The sequence below is a fragment of the Pinus tabuliformis genome, chromosome 4_2 (genome assembly GCF_031772625.1).
Source record: "Pinus tabuliformis cultivar Carrire ecotype Pingquan chromosome 4_2, CPIR1, whole genome shotgun sequence".
NCBI classification, from domain to species: domain Eukaryota; kingdom Viridiplantae; phylum Streptophyta; class Pinopsida; order Pinales; family Pinaceae; genus Pinus; species Pinus tabuliformis.
Window position 1 is genome coordinate 90386481 of NC_142304.1, and position 15785 is coordinate 90402265.

Consider the following 15785-nt stretch of genomic DNA (forward strand, 5'->3'; position numbering starts at 1 on the left):
GCACCACAGGTCTACTACTTGGAGAACAAGGGGCCACCCCCTTGTCCATCATAGTCCAAGGAATAAATTCCTCAATATGGCACTTCTTGATATTATTATGGCTTTGGAGGGCCTATGATATGCATATATTATTATTTGGCCCCTTGTGAGGCTTATTTTTACACTTATGAGCTAGTTTGGTGGGCTTGTCACCAATAGGGCTTTTATTTGCACATTATTTTATCATTAGGGGCTAATGTAGGCTCATAGGTTAATTCTAACTCCTTAGGAGGCTATATATTGATGTTAGATACATTCAGTTGGATCATCACTTTACTTGGGATCTCTCTAATCATTGAGAATTTCACACTTTTTCCTTATTGGATATGTTTTGAAGATGGATGAATTTTGATGTATGGATTTGGGTTATTTCTCTTGTCTTGGAGCTTGTTTATGCAAACAAAATGTTGGTTGGATATACTCTATAACATTGTAAGTAATTTTAATGCTATTATTCTTGTTGTTGTATATTGCTAAAATTAGGGCTAGTTGCTGCTTTATTGAAATGGGAATTGAGCATGTTTGAGCTAATTTAATGTATTGGCCAATGTTATATGAAAGAAATGTCTTGGAGATTATTTATCTCGAGAAGCTTGCATCATATGCTTTGAAGTATGAATGCTTGAAGGTCACTTTTGTTTCTTTCTCTCAACATTGGACGAAGTTGACTTTCCGGGCGTCCTTGATCAAGAAATCGAGTTCTTACTCATCATTATCCTTGACTCCATATCCCCAAGTGAACTAGGCACTGGTCCCTTAAAGGGGTGATCATTTTAACACTCTTTTTACCATTTTTCTCCTTTTTGCCCAAGTCTAGCCCCATTAGGTCACCTAGGGCATCAATTTCTCGAGAATTGAGCCAAGGAAAAGCTTCATCTCCTATAGGTTACTATGCTGGTGGGTCCACTCTTTGTCCTACAAGTTTGAGGCAATTCTAATAGTGAAATCTGCGGGAATCCCAAGACCTAGCGCTAGGATCAAATTTTGTCTAGGAATCGCCAAGGCTAGACCTTAAGAGGATCACTTCAACCTTTTGAAGTAAATATTCTTGTTTGGTCCTTTCCCCTCACCTTGTCTAGGATAGGAACTTCATTGGTTGCTACATTCCATCCCCAAACTTGGGCTGGGTCCACTTGGCCCCGTGTGGTCTCACTTCTGAATAAAGATTATTTTTCAAGGACCATTTGGGAATCCAAGTTTCCCAAGGATTATAGGAATTGAGAACGTTGTTTATAAGCCCATCCCTTCTCCCTCAACCCTCCAATCCCCACCCCTTATCCTTGGTGGACCAAGTCCCTTTCTTAAAGAGCAAGTAAGCTCCATTCTTTACTTCGTCCTTGGGAAAGAGTTTTTAGGGTCACTTCGAACCTATCCATTGACATATACTTTTTAGGTTATCCCTACACTACCGGGATTCCTCCCATCAATGGAAGTCCGTAAAGAGAAGGGAGAATTAGCTGTGGTGATAGTGGGCTAAGCCTCCACTATTGCCATTAACCTAGCTGTTGCGCTCTTAGGAACCCCTTTAGGTCCCTTGATGGTTTGAGTGGTAACATTTCTGGTGCTGTTTCAATGGAGGAAGCAGGTCTGCCTGCCTAGTGAATCATTGAGGAATTGCTTCATTAATGACTTTTCCTAACATTCCTCTGGCGACTCCACGATCTCCATCTCAAGATGGAAAGCCCTGAGACACTAACTTATCATCGTAGAGAAAAACATGAATGCCGTGTCTGTTTCTTTGATAGGAAGCTCAAGAAACTAAAACATAAACATAAAATCTTCATGCCTCTCAACGTTTCAAAAGTAATTGGAGCACTATTCACCCCCCTTCGTGAGGATGATGACATACCTACATTTAGTGGAGAGGAGGATCCTCAGGAACATTTTCTGAGAGTTGAAGGCCTCACATGTGGGGTATTCGATAATGAGTTCAACTGCATAACTGCCTTTGCCACAAGCTTGATATGAGAGGCCTGTGAATGGTATTTTTCCCTTCCCGCTGCATCTATATCTTCATGGGAGGAGTTGCTTGAAATATTTGAAAAGAGATGGTAACATGAGAAGGATGTGGTTCAATTATACAAGTGGTTCTTGTCTATCGAAAGAAGGAATGATGAATCTGTTGCCGAATTCAATCACAAGTTTAATTCTGTCATTCATGCCTTTTGATATAACTTAACCCCTCCAAAAGAAATAGTCTTGGCTGTGTACTTGAATTCCTTCACAGGAAAGCTAGCTTTTGCTACACGAAATAAGCGATTTGATAGCCTCTTCCAAGCCAAAAGTATCATATTTGACCTTGATCAATCTATGAGGTAAAGATCTATCAACATGCTCCAGGTCGAAGAAGATAGTTCATCCGATGATGGCGATCTCTCCCCTAATGAAGAAGATGCTTTGCCCTGACCTTCCTTTGAAGTAAATGAGAAGCCCCCTGACCCTATTTTGAAGGTCCCATTAAGGATAACCTTGGATATAAGCAACCCATTCTACATCACGTTTGGATTAAATGGATTTACCTTAAGAAATTGCATCCTAAATTCTAGTAGACCTATCAATATCATGCTTTCAAGCTTTATAAAAAAGCTAGGACTCAAGCTTTCATGGAAATGTTTCTCTAAATTGATTTTGAACTCCGATAAGCTTAAGGTATGTGGGATCATGGAAAGGGTAAAAACCTTCCTTCATACGTATTCGGAAAAATGATTGTCCATCGATATAGTTGTGGTAGAGGCCCCCCCGACATGGGGAATGATCGTGTCCAAAAAGTTGATTGAGGATCTCAATCTATCCATGAATGAAGATGGCTCTGTCATCTATCTCCCATGGAAAGAAAACTCTTATGCATCGATTCCTAGACATTAATTCTCTGCCCCTATGAGTGCCTCGTCTCATGAAGATGAAAGTGACATAAAAGAAGAGAGTGACAACGTTGGGGAATGGAGGATTTTAAAAAACGAGCATGTTGCTACTTGTCCTCATTCGGGGTTATGGGTAATGTACTTTGATGGGGCACATTCCAAATTTGGGTCGGGGGTTGGCATTGTGATGATCTCCCCATACGAAGAAAATCTTTTGTTTTCAATAAGACTCCAGTTCATTTGCACTAATAACATTGCTGACTATGAGGCCCTTCTATTGGGTCTTGAAGCAGTCAAATCTAGAGGGATGAAAAATTTAATCATAATAGGGGATTTTGGTCTAGTTGTCTCGCAAAGTAGGGGAACCTTTGACACAAATATGAGAAATTGAAACCCTACAAACAAAGAGTCACTCACATGCTTAAAGGGTTCGATGGTATATCTATCTGAGCATTTGACAGGTCTTTCGATGACTTGGCTAACACCTTGGCCGTGGCCGCTCCCACTTCCACAATTATCCCACATGATGTTGCAAGAAAAAGGAGATGCATCATTGATACAATTCATAGACCTTCCATCCTTGAGTATGAGGAACAATGGCTTGTTTTTGAAGATGACTGAGACATAAATAACTTCCTACAAGACCATGAAAGTTCCTGCTCATGAGAGAAGGATGTCATCAATGAGAAACACTTTTGATAGGAACAATTCTAGCATTACTAATAGTAGCCAAGTAAACCCTGACATGATAGATCTATACCTGGGATTTGTGACCTCTCCCCAAATCATGAAGATTGGAAAAAATCTCTCTAGGAGAGAAAGAGAGGAGATCGAAGAACTACTAAGGGAGTTTAAGGATGTCTTTGCATGGTCATATGATGACTTAAAGGCATATAGCACTGAGATTATCCAACACACCATTCCACTCAAGGAGGGGCTGAAACCTGTTAATCAAAAACTAAGACGGATGAATCCAAAACTTGCCCCTCTCACCAAGGAAGAACTCCAAAAGATGGTTGACGCAGGGATCATTGCCCCCATTAGACATCCATCATGGATTTATAACCCTGTGGTCACTCGCAAAAAGACTGGTAATATCAGGATGTGCATCCACTTTAGGGACCTTAACTGTGGGTGCTTAAAGGACAATTACCATTTGCCCAACATGGAAAACCTAATGGAAAGGATAACTGGGTCTCAAATGATGTTGTTCTTGGACTGCTTCTCTGGATACAACCAGGTCATTGTCAAAGAGGAAGACCGCTTGAAAACTACCTTTCCTACACCATGGGGAACATACATGTACCTTAGGATGCCCTTTGGCCTCCTTAACGCTAGATCTACCTTTCAAAGGGCCATGGACTTCGCCTTCAGAGACCTCATCGAGAAGATCATGGAGATCTACCAAGATGATTTGACCGTGGCCTCCAAGGAAAGAAAAGACCATTGCAAGCATCTGAGGAAGGTGTTTGAGAAATGCAGGCAATACAACATCTCTCTCAATCCTAAAAGGTCAATCTTTGGTGTGGACAAAGGAAGATTGCTAGGACATGTGGTCTCCAAAGATGGGATTAGAAACGATCTCGAAAGAATCCAATCTATTAGCAATATTCCTTATCCCAAAAATCAAGATGCTTTAAGATCATTCTTCGGCAAAATCAATTTCATGAGAAGATTCATACCAAACTTTGCTGAAATTGTCAAACCAATGAGCAACCTCTTGAAGAAAAACACCCCGTACACATGGGATTCCACAACGAATGAAGCCTTTGAGGAAATAAAGAAAAGGATTGCTTCAGCTCCCGTCCTTGTTAGCCCTGATTACACTAAGGATTTTATCATCTACTCCTTTGCCTCTAAAGACACTATTGTTGGGATACTTATGCAAAAGGACGATAATGGGGACGAGAGACCGATAGCTTTTATGAGCAAGCCACTCCGTGACGCTGAAACAAGATACATCATCAATCAAAAGCAAGCATTTGCCCTTGTCAAGTCAGTCAAGCATTTTAGGGCTTATGTCAGGTACAACAAGATATATGCATATGTCCCATACCTCGCTGTCAAAGATGTGTTGTCCCGATTTGATTGTCTTGGATCCAGGGGAAAATGGGTGTCCAAAGTCTAGGAATATGATCTTGACATTTTCCCAAAGAAAATTATCAGGGGGCAAGGCTTGGCTGAAATGATGATTGAAAGCAATAATGAGGCCATTAGAGAAGGAGAGAGCGCAACTATGCACTACTACTATTGAACTTGAGGAGGATGAATGGTACAAAGACATAGTCTATTATCTGCGCAACATGTCCGCCCCTCCTCACCTAATTGAGCACAAAAGAAGATCCCTATGGTTGAAGGCCTGTAAGTTCTGCATAACCCAAGATGGACTCAGGTGGATGAGACCCGGTGGGGTTATCCTCAGGTGTGTCAATAAAGAAGAATTTGAGAAATTACTAAAAGAGTTCCATGTTGGGTCTTGCAGGGGACATTACGCTGCCCAAACCACCACTCACAAGATTTTGAGGGCAGGTTACTATTGGCCCACCATCCTTGTTGATGTCTTGAACTTCATAAAAAGGTGCCAATCATGCCAATTTGTTTCTGGAAAGAAGCATTTGGTCGCCATGCCCTTGGAAAATGTGGTGGTGCACGCCCCCTTTTGGCAATGGGGCTTGGACTTCATTGGGGAGTTCAAGGAAAATTTGAGTCATGGCCATAAGTGGATCCTCACAACAACTGACTACTTCACCAAATGGGTGTAGGCCATACCTACCAAAGCAGCAATTGACAAAGTGGTCATGGATTTCCTTGAGGACAAAATCATTACCAGGTTGGGGTTCGTGCCAAGATTGTCACTGACAATGCCAAAGCTTTCAATTCTATTTCTATCACATTCCTCTGTAGCAAATATGGTATAATATTATCTCACTCCTCTAATTATTATCTCCAGGGTAATGGCCAGGCTGAATCAAGCAATAATAACCTCATTTGGATCATGAAGAGAACTATGGACAATCACAAGAGGGATTGGGATAGCAAGATCAAATATGCCCTATGCGCTGACAGAACCATGGTAAAGGCTTCCATTGGCTTCAACCCTTTTCAGTTGGTGTATGGATCTCAGGCCAAGCTACCTATGCAGCTCCAACTACCTGTCCTTGAGTGCTTGAACGCCTTCCCCAAACAACAAGATGTTATACAATCCCGTATTGAGCAAATCATTGAAAGCAATGAAAATAGGAGGAAAGCCCTTGATCAAATTTCCTGTGGCCTTGAGAAGATGAAAACTACGTTTAACAAACACACGCAAACTAGAACTTTTAAACCTGGGGACCTTGTACTCTTGTGGGATAAAAGAAGGGAGAAGCCGAGCATGCATAAAAAGTGGGATAATCTATCGATAGGGTCCTTCAAGATAATTGACACCGCAAGGATAAACTCGCATCACTTGGAAACTAAAGAAGATGAGTCGGTTCCCCTTCCCGTAAATGGGCAACTCCTAAAGGAGTACTTTCCTGAAGGCACTTGACTTTGTACTATATGCATGTTAGGGTAGGGTGCATTGCATAATGATTTTTGCATTAGAACTAACCGCATATGATGTTCAAACTCCTTAGGATGCTATTTAGAACTCCTTAGGAAGCTATATATTGATGTTAGATACATTCACTTGGATCATCACTTGACTTGGATCTCTCTAATCATAGAGAGTTTCACACTTTTTCCTTGGTGGATATTTTTTTTGAGATGGATGATTTTTGATGTATGGATTTTCTCTTGTTTTGGAGCTTGTTAGTGCAAACAAAGTGCTGGTTGGATATACTCTATAACATTGTAAGTGAATTTTAATGCTATTATTCTTGTTGTTGCATACAACTAAAACTAGGGCTAGTTGCTACATTATTGAAATGCGGAATTGAGCATGTTTTAGCTAATTTAATGTATGGGCCAATGTTATATGAAAGAAATGTCCTAGAGATTATTTATCTTGACAAGCTTGCATCATTTGCTTGAAGGTATAAATGCTTGAAGGTTACTTTTCTTTTATTTCTTTCAACATTGGATGAAGTTGACATTTTGGGCCTCCTTGATCAAGAAACCAAGTTCTTTCTCATCATTATCTTTGATTCCATATCCCCAAGTGAACTAGGCACTATTCCCTTAAAAGGGTGATCATTTTAACCCTCTTTTTACCATTTTCCCCTTTTTCCACAAGAATAGCCCCATTAGGTCACCTAGGGCATCAATTTCCCGGTAATTGACATAAGGAAGAACTTCGATCTCCTATAGGTTAGTGTTATGAATATAATTCATAACAAGTGAGATAAACAAAATTAATATAAATAGTAAATAATTAAATATTGGTAGACATGCCCAATCACGAAAGGACAACTGCTGAGGTATAAAAGCAGGGTCCTCATTGTAACATTCATATCACTTATGCAATTTTATATATTAATAATTTATTATTATTAAATACCTTTTGTGTATTTTTACATTCAAGTCTACAAGCTATTAGTTTTCTTGCTTCAGTATCAGTTTTTATGCTAAAGTGGTATCAAAGCCATGGCGCACAATATAATGGTGCGAGTCTTTGAATGTTGTTTACTGCACAATGTGCCATTACGTTCACATCCTGAATGCATTGAACAATTTAGTAAAATTCAAGAAGCATTTCAGCGATTAGAAAAATCGTGTGTAGAAGTTTTAGCATGTCTAAAGGAAACCGATAATAAGGAAGATGATAGTGACAGTGAGGAAACAGAACAAGGTGAAGCAAGAGAAGAAGAGGTTGACCAGAATGATGATAATGATTCCAATGAAGCTGATATTAATGTCAAAGAGGATGAAGTCATTGAAAATACAACACTTAAACATGTAGAATCTATAAAACAAGATATAATACATGATGAAGTGGATCGGTATGAATTAGAAGAAGATGATGCTGGTAATGCTTTGCAAGGCCAAAATAGGACACTGTAGCTAAAGATTGAGACAACTGCCCAGTTTGAGACGACAGTGCTACCTGGTGAGGAGCACATGACAACTAATGAAATGCATACTGTTGGTAAAGCCTCATCTGAGGCATCCAACTCAGAAAGAGATTTGTTGTGTTCTTCACATTTAGTATCAATACACATCCTTGCTCTCTTATTTCTTTGTGACCATATGCAACCCTGTCCCTGCAATTATTCATATTCGTTAGCATGTCGTTCGACAAGAAGAGGCTTGTGTAGGATCTGATATTGTATACCGTAAGCACTGGAGTGACTAGCCTATTTTTACGATTATTGCTTAGGAAGTTCGATCCTCACAGGGAACCAACTCAGAACGCGCGAGGGAAAAAGGTGGACGAAATCGCCAAATGGCTGGGTCGGCCCCAAATAGAAACAAACTATTATGAGAATGTGATAGCCCATGATGTTATCAACTGAAACGATATTGATACCCTCCCATCGTATATCGAAATAATCCACCGATCTAATGACATTTTTAGGGTTTCAATGAAAATTCTATACGCAAGACTCTCCATTCACTATCAAAGTCCACATAATATATTTCTAGGAATCCCAGAATTTGTTTCACGTATTTTATTGATTCCAAGTGGAGATCGAAGTAGTGGAAGCGAAAGCCAGGCTGCCATTCATGAGGACTTGTATTACATTGGTGTCATTCCAAAGGTAAAGGGATACGGCTTCGTCGACGTGGGGCTGAGAAGGGTTGATGCTAGCCAAGGCAAAACGGCTCACTATCATGTGGCCGTCGATCATTTTTCTGGGCTCCTTTAGGGCGTTGAGGGTACCTTCAACATCCACAAATGCGACTCAACTTTCAATCCCTGGATTAACTAGTGGCACCTGCCCAAGATTTCTAATAAAAAACCAAAACCTATCTGCTCATGCTATGCCAAGATCATACCAGCGCTGGCTTCTAAATCCTCTTCACGCCATGCCAGCCACATAGCAGCAGCTACCGCCTTTAGTTTTGGTGACGATCATGGTGGAAGGGAAACAAATGCAGAAAATTGTGAGCCAAATTATTTGAATCTCCAAGATATCGCCAGTTTCCATAATCTCAACAGTGGAGGGGATTCTGAAATCGCAGACCTGTATCCGACCGTGCCGTTGTAGAGAACCTCGCTCAACAGTCAACAGTCAAGAAACTGGGATTCCCTTTTTACAGTTCGATTCGCTGCTGTCAATGCTTGATAGGTCGTGACTGTTCCTTTGTGGTGGGGACGTGTATAAGTTTTTAATAATCATAATTATATAATATATATATATGTGTGTGTGTGTGTGAGATATATATATATATATATATATATATATATATATATAAACTATAGTTATATAATAAAATTATTATTATTTAAAAAATAATAATAATAATTTTTATTAAAAAAAATTGAGAGTTAATTAAAAATAAATAAATAAATAAAATAAAAATTATTTAAAGTTCAAAAAAAAATATTATTATTTAAAAAAAAACAACAACATTATTATATAAAAAATAAAATTCTAGGGAATATTATTGATGAGCTAAATGATGAAATGATGACTAGATTGTATACATCGAGATGACAAACACTAGGTGAAGAAGATCGACAACATTAAAGCTTTGAGGACAAAGCTTCCGAAGGGAAGGGCTATGTTATGAATATAATTCATAACAAGTGAGATAAATAAAATTAATATAAATAGTAAATTATTAAATATTGGTTATGTTAAATAGTCATTAGGTTAAGTGAAAAGGCATGCCCAATCACAAAAGGACACCTGCTGAGGTATAAAAGTAGGGTCCTCATTGTAACATTCATATCACTTATACAATTTTATATATTAATAAATTATTATTATTAAATACCTTTTGTGTATTTTTACATTCAAGTCTACAAGCTATCAATTTTCTTGCTTCAATATCAATTTTTATGCTTCAGTTACTGTGCTAGTGGGTCCCCTCCCTCTCCTCCAAATTTGAGTCAATTCTAATAGTGGAATTTCTTGGAATCCCATGCCCTAGCTTTAGGATGGAAATTTTCCTAGGCATCCCCAAGGTTAGACCTCAATAGGATCAATTCAAACTTTTGAAGTAAATATTCTTGTTTGGTCCTTTCCCCTCACCTTGTCCAAGATAGGAACCTCATTGGTTGCTACATTCCATCCCCAAACTTGGGCCCGGTCCACTTCTCAATAAAGATTACTTGTCAAGGACTATTTTGGAATCCAAGTTTCCCAAGGATTATAGGAATTGAGAACCTTGTTTATAAGCCTATCCTTTCTCCCTCAACTCTCCAGTGCTTACCCCTTATCCCTGGTGGACCAAGTCCCTTGCTTAGAGAGAAAGTAAGCTCCATTCTTCACTCCATCCTTGGGAAAGGGTTTTTAGGGTCACTTCTCACCTATCCATTGACATATACTTTTCAAGTGATCCCTACACTACCGAGTTTCCTCCCATTGGTGAAAGTTCGTAAAGAACATGGAGACTTAGCTGTGGTGACAGTGGGTTAAGCCTCCACCGTTGCCCTTAACCTAGCAGTTGCCCCCTTTAGGTTCCTTGATGGTTTGAGTCGTAACATATATGGCGCCATTGCTAGGGAGGAAGTAGGTCTGCCTCCCTAGTGAATCATTGAGGAATTGATTCATTAACGACATTTCCTAACATTCCTCTGGCGACTCCACGATCTCCATCTCAAGATGGAAAGCCCTGAGACACTAACTTATCATCATAGAGAAAAACATGAATCTCGGGTCTCTTTCTATCTATATATATGCTTTATATATTTATATTCATATTGAGAATGGAGAAATCCATTATAAAAGCACACACACACACACACACACATATATAAAGTTAATAAACGTAAAATATAAAATAAAATAACTTTACTAATCCCATATATATATATATATAGAGAGAGAGAGAGAGAGAGAGAGAGAGGTGGCGGGGGGATGGGTTTGGCCACACTGCATAGTAAGATCGGTTGAGAAATTTTGACCAATGTAGAACAGATTGAATTTGAAGCTGGAGATATATAGAGCACAGAAAACTGCATATATTTCTAGGGCACAGATTGGACAGTGATAAACAATAAGTATTAAAAACATGGTGGCTTGGCTTTCATATGCAGGTAAGATAATCATCATTTATAGCTGTTAATATTAGACAACTAAATGATTTTAATCTGCCGGTTCTATATTTGCAGATTTTCAAATTTTGCCCATTAAATTCTGTGAATCCTGTGATTTAGAGTTTTAGATCTTAACATAGTTTTCCAGAGATACTGAGTGATCTTTGAGTATTTTTCTGTTATCAACTGCTGTTATAAATTACTAGGATTTCATTTTCAACAAGGAATGGAACAATTACTGACGCTCAGATACACCAGCCTGTTGGTTTCAGTATTCAAAACAAAATCTTTATCTATATTGTTTGTTGGTTAATTAATGCTTTCATTTTCTAGTGGTCTGCAGGGGTGTTTTGAAAGATGTCAATAATGTGAGTGGTGAATGTCTGCAGAACTTGAGGAGAGGATGCGTGATATGAAAAGTGAAATGGAGACTTTTCAGGGCGAGGAGCATGAAGAAATCCACAGGAGGAAGGCAGCTGAGGCAATTAAACGAATGGAACAATGGAACCTGTTTGCAGATGCATATGAGGTATGGAATATTTTTGGGAGATCTGAAATAATAAGAATGCTAGAATTACTTTGTGCCGCATGTGAGAAGTTGTTATCCAAGCATATGTTATTTAAAGGACACTTCTAAGCCTACAGCGTTTTATTTGACACATCATCTTTGTTCCAAATGACTAGTTGTCGGTCAGGAAAAATATAACAAAAAAGATATCACAGGCTTGAAAGGCATTCCCTTTAATCTACATAATTTTGAACTGCATTTAATCATATATCTTTTGTGGAGGCTTTGCTCAAAACAGGAAGCAGATCAGTCTACTCAACCTGTTAAACACATCTGTTTAGATGCGCATATAAGTTAGTCCTAAATTATTTTATACATGTTATAATATGAGAGATTTGATGCTGTTCAGTTGTATATGGCCTGGGTATTTCACGACTGTGCTGGAGATGCAAATTGTAATTTTTAGCTTTAGCTCTCTGCCAGGTTGTTCCAACTTGTTAGAACCATGAAATATCCTGAAAAGCCGGAGGTTGAGGTATTGCCATATGCAAGATATAAATGTAAAGATACACATTGCTATATTCCAATGTTCTCTCTTTAATTTGATCATTCCTTCTCTTCAGCCTATATAATTTGGTTCTGATTTGTATTTTTCTTTTAATGTTACGGAGAGATTTGAACTGTTAACTCACTTTCTCGGGAGGCTACTCAGGATTTCTGTCCACATACAATCCACTACACCAAATTCACTTGTTTTATTCTTGAATCTTAATACATGAATGGTGGGTATGATGATAAACACATGGCTATGCATATGCAACTAAAGTTTGTGCTCACTAATCATCATTATTTTGCACAGACCAATTGGAGAGAATACTGTTTCCTCCTCAAATGAATGAAATGCAATTTTCTTGAGTTTAGGAGGAATGAGCTCTTATACACACACTTCATAGCTCGTTTTAGGACCTTTTGTCAGGCATTTCTTCATAATAAAGCCACTTTTTCTAAATTTTATTTTCATACGTAAACTTGGCATGCATCAACACTTTATGATGTCCCAATCTGTGCATGCTTCTCCCATGCCCTCTTTTCATATTTTCAGCCCCAACAACATCTGAAGTCCTATTTGAATTTCTATGTTGAAACTTGAGTAGTAGCAGAGTGGTAGATGGCAAATGTTGTCTGTCTAAATTCTTCAAAGATGGAGTGTATCTGTTGGTGTATACTATCTAGCATTTTCAATGATGTGGCCTGCTTTGGCTTCCATTCATCTCAGTTCAAACAAGTCGCAGGATATTTTGGTGGTTAAATTCCTGAATACCAAATCTGATTCAATATTCCCAGCAATATTCTATATGCAGAAATGATTTAACCCAGTAAATTAATTTTCTGATTTGCTGAATAAAAATACACTGGTATTTTAACAATAAGGATGTAGCAGAAGTACAAGTAGAAAATCAATCACAGCAGAAATTTGAAACCCTCCAATTTACACTTCACTTGTATTACTTAGAATATATAAGGGCTGCCTTACAGGGAAAATGACACACACAAATATAAAATTTGTATAGCATGAAAGGAACCTGGAAATTCACTCCTCGGAAACTTCTGGCCCCTAGAAAAATCGACTTCTCCAACCTGCAATTCAACCTCCACTCTCTTAGCCATGTATGGCCAATGCACTGGAAGAATATCTTGGCCCCACCTAGGCTGTGACCTGTACAACCCTTTATGAAAGCCTCCAAGATGAGTTTCTGCCCGCTGCAGATTCGGCCCTCGAAGATCTGGGCCTCCTCAAGTTTCCTTCATAATTTTCTGCTGCAGCATTTCCATCTCCTTAACCTTGAGTCTCTCACTCTCCACTTGATAAAATCACCCTCTTAATTGTAGAAAATTTTGTGTGCTGTAGCCTCACCCGGTTTCAATTTGTTTTGCATGTCAAGTTTAATGTGCAAACCCCATTGTTCATTGCTGAGATTTAAACTTGAATGTAAATTGCAATTAAAACACTTGAAGCTACCACTACTTTTTCACTTTCAACTGATAATTTCACAAGCATGCAAAAAAATTTAGACACTTGATTTTGGGTCAATCAGACACTCGAAAAACTCCCAAAGGAAAACCTGTTGGAAGAGGATTTTTATTTGCTTTTATCTCAGAAATTTTATAGCATTAAATTCACAATAGGGGTTCTTATCTCCCTCGGAATTCTGCCAGTGCCTAGTAATTTGCGTCAGTCTGGAAATTTGTGCCACAGTCCAGCAATCTCTGCCTTGCGAATTGTGCCACTGTCCAGAATTTCTAGCCTTGAAAATCGTGCCACTGTTCAGCACAAAGGCCCTTGATTTTTGTGCCACTGAAAGGCTTTTTCCTCGAAATTTGGGCCAGTCTCAAAATTTCTGCGTTGAAACTTATGCTTGGAGACCTGCACTTCTGCTGCAAATTTCGTGCCTGTCAGACTCGATCTTTTTGCCTAGAAAATCATGCCAGTCTGACAATTTCCTCCTTGGAATCTGCACTCTCAGACCAGCAATTAATGCACTTAATCTGCCTTGATTTCAGCGCTGAATCCCCTCGAATTTCATACTAAAGATGGGCCACTTTAGCTCAGTTGGTGTGCTACAGCTCTGCCTAGGAATGCGTGTGTGTAGCTGCCTTTTCCTTGCTGCAAATTGCTATCTCGATCTCTCCGTTCAGCTTTTGCCTCTCGTCCTTTTCTTTTCTCCAAAAGCTACAGATGAAGAATGAAGCTCCTTTTGCCTTTTTCCTCCTTTTTAGTCTCCATAAGGATGAAATGACCTATCCTTATCAGCTTATATTTCAGCTTCTCTTGATCAAGGGTAGAGATTTAATCTCACATTGACCCCTTCTCATGTCTCCCCCTTCATTAATGAACCCCTCTAGTCACTTTAATAATTTTTTTTACAATGTACTTTTTGCCTCATAAAATCACTTTGATATTATAAAGTACAATGTACTTTTAGAACTCATAAAGAGACTAAAAAGTCACATGGCTTTAATGATCTCATAAAGTCACATTAAAAATGTGGATTCCCATGTTTTCCTAGGACAAGGCGAAAAGAACTAGGAAACACCTCCTTGGTACCTTTTTGAACATCAATGTTTAATATGTCTTCCTCCTTTCCTTAGACTTTCTTTTATAATTTCTCATTGAGCTAGATCCCTAATACTATTTAATGTCCCCGACCACTTAGGAAGCTTATGACAGAGACCGCTATCCTAACATGGTTCACATTGGCTAGAGCGGGGCAAGGGGACTTAATTCGCCTAAGGGAACATTATAAATGTCTAAGGGGTGAGAAGGGGACATTTCCTATGCAAGTGAAAAGTCATTTTAGCTTTATAAAATGAAAATAATATAAAGTGATTTTATAAAAGTTAAAAAGGCAAAATGGTAGCAAAGGTGACCATAAGTTTATAAAAGAGAAAAAGTGAGGAGACTCTCCTTATTCATGTATTTGTGTTTTTGAGGAAAATGCTAGTTGGTTTTAGTGTTGAAACTATACATTCTAACTGGTTCAAGGAATGAAATCATTCAGATTTCACCATTGGGATTCAAAGGAGAAGTTTTGTTGGAGATATTGAGGTAGAAATGAGTTATCAGTTGATTTTATGTTCTTATTTGGTATTTTCTATCTCATCTTGACAGATTGGAGGAACCCATGAAGAGTCTCAAGATTATCTCGGGGTTGATTTAGTGATCAAAGTTTTCATTGTTGAAGGGCACAAATTTATGGGTTTTTCAAAGGACCAAAGCAACAATATTTAAAGAGGCCAAAACTGCTAAAAGGTTGAAACTTAATCTCTGTTCACTAGGTCGAAATCTGCTCAAAAGAGGTTGTGTGCACAACTACAAGAAGTCAAATTTCTTCAACACCAAGGCCAGGTTCATTTCCGTCACAATCTGCGCGAGATCTTTCATTCCCTCTGGCCGGGTTTCTACCACTAAGGGGCCGTGAATGTGACCAAAGGAAGGCTGCATTACTTGTGTGTGTCGTTGGGTAAATGCACATGCTGATAGGAGGATGGGTTAGAGCTGGAACAAGCTAGAGAGTGTCCATTTCACAAAGCTGAGCTTTTCAAATTCTGATGTTCTATGCTCTAATAATCACTTATTACAAAACCTATTTATGCTGCAATATTAGATAAGAAATTGTAGAGAGAATATAAATCAAATGCACAATATAAGACAACCAAGAAGAAAATGAGACAAAGAATTTAGGTCCAA

At 38.6% G+C, this 15785-nt stretch overlaps 1 protein-coding gene across 1 annotated transcript in view; it reads left to right on the forward strand.

Annotated features, from left to right (window-relative positions):
• Positions 1-15785, forward strand: part of LOC149168400 (uncharacterized) — a 362722-nt gene that overhangs the window by 219320 nt on the left and 127617 nt on the right. The window contains exon 17 of the mRNA XM_089428261.1: positions 11418-11557. Within this exon, the coding sequence (XP_089284387.1) occupies positions 11418-11557 (140 nt within the window). The remainder of the gene's footprint in view (positions 1-11417; positions 11558-15785) is intronic.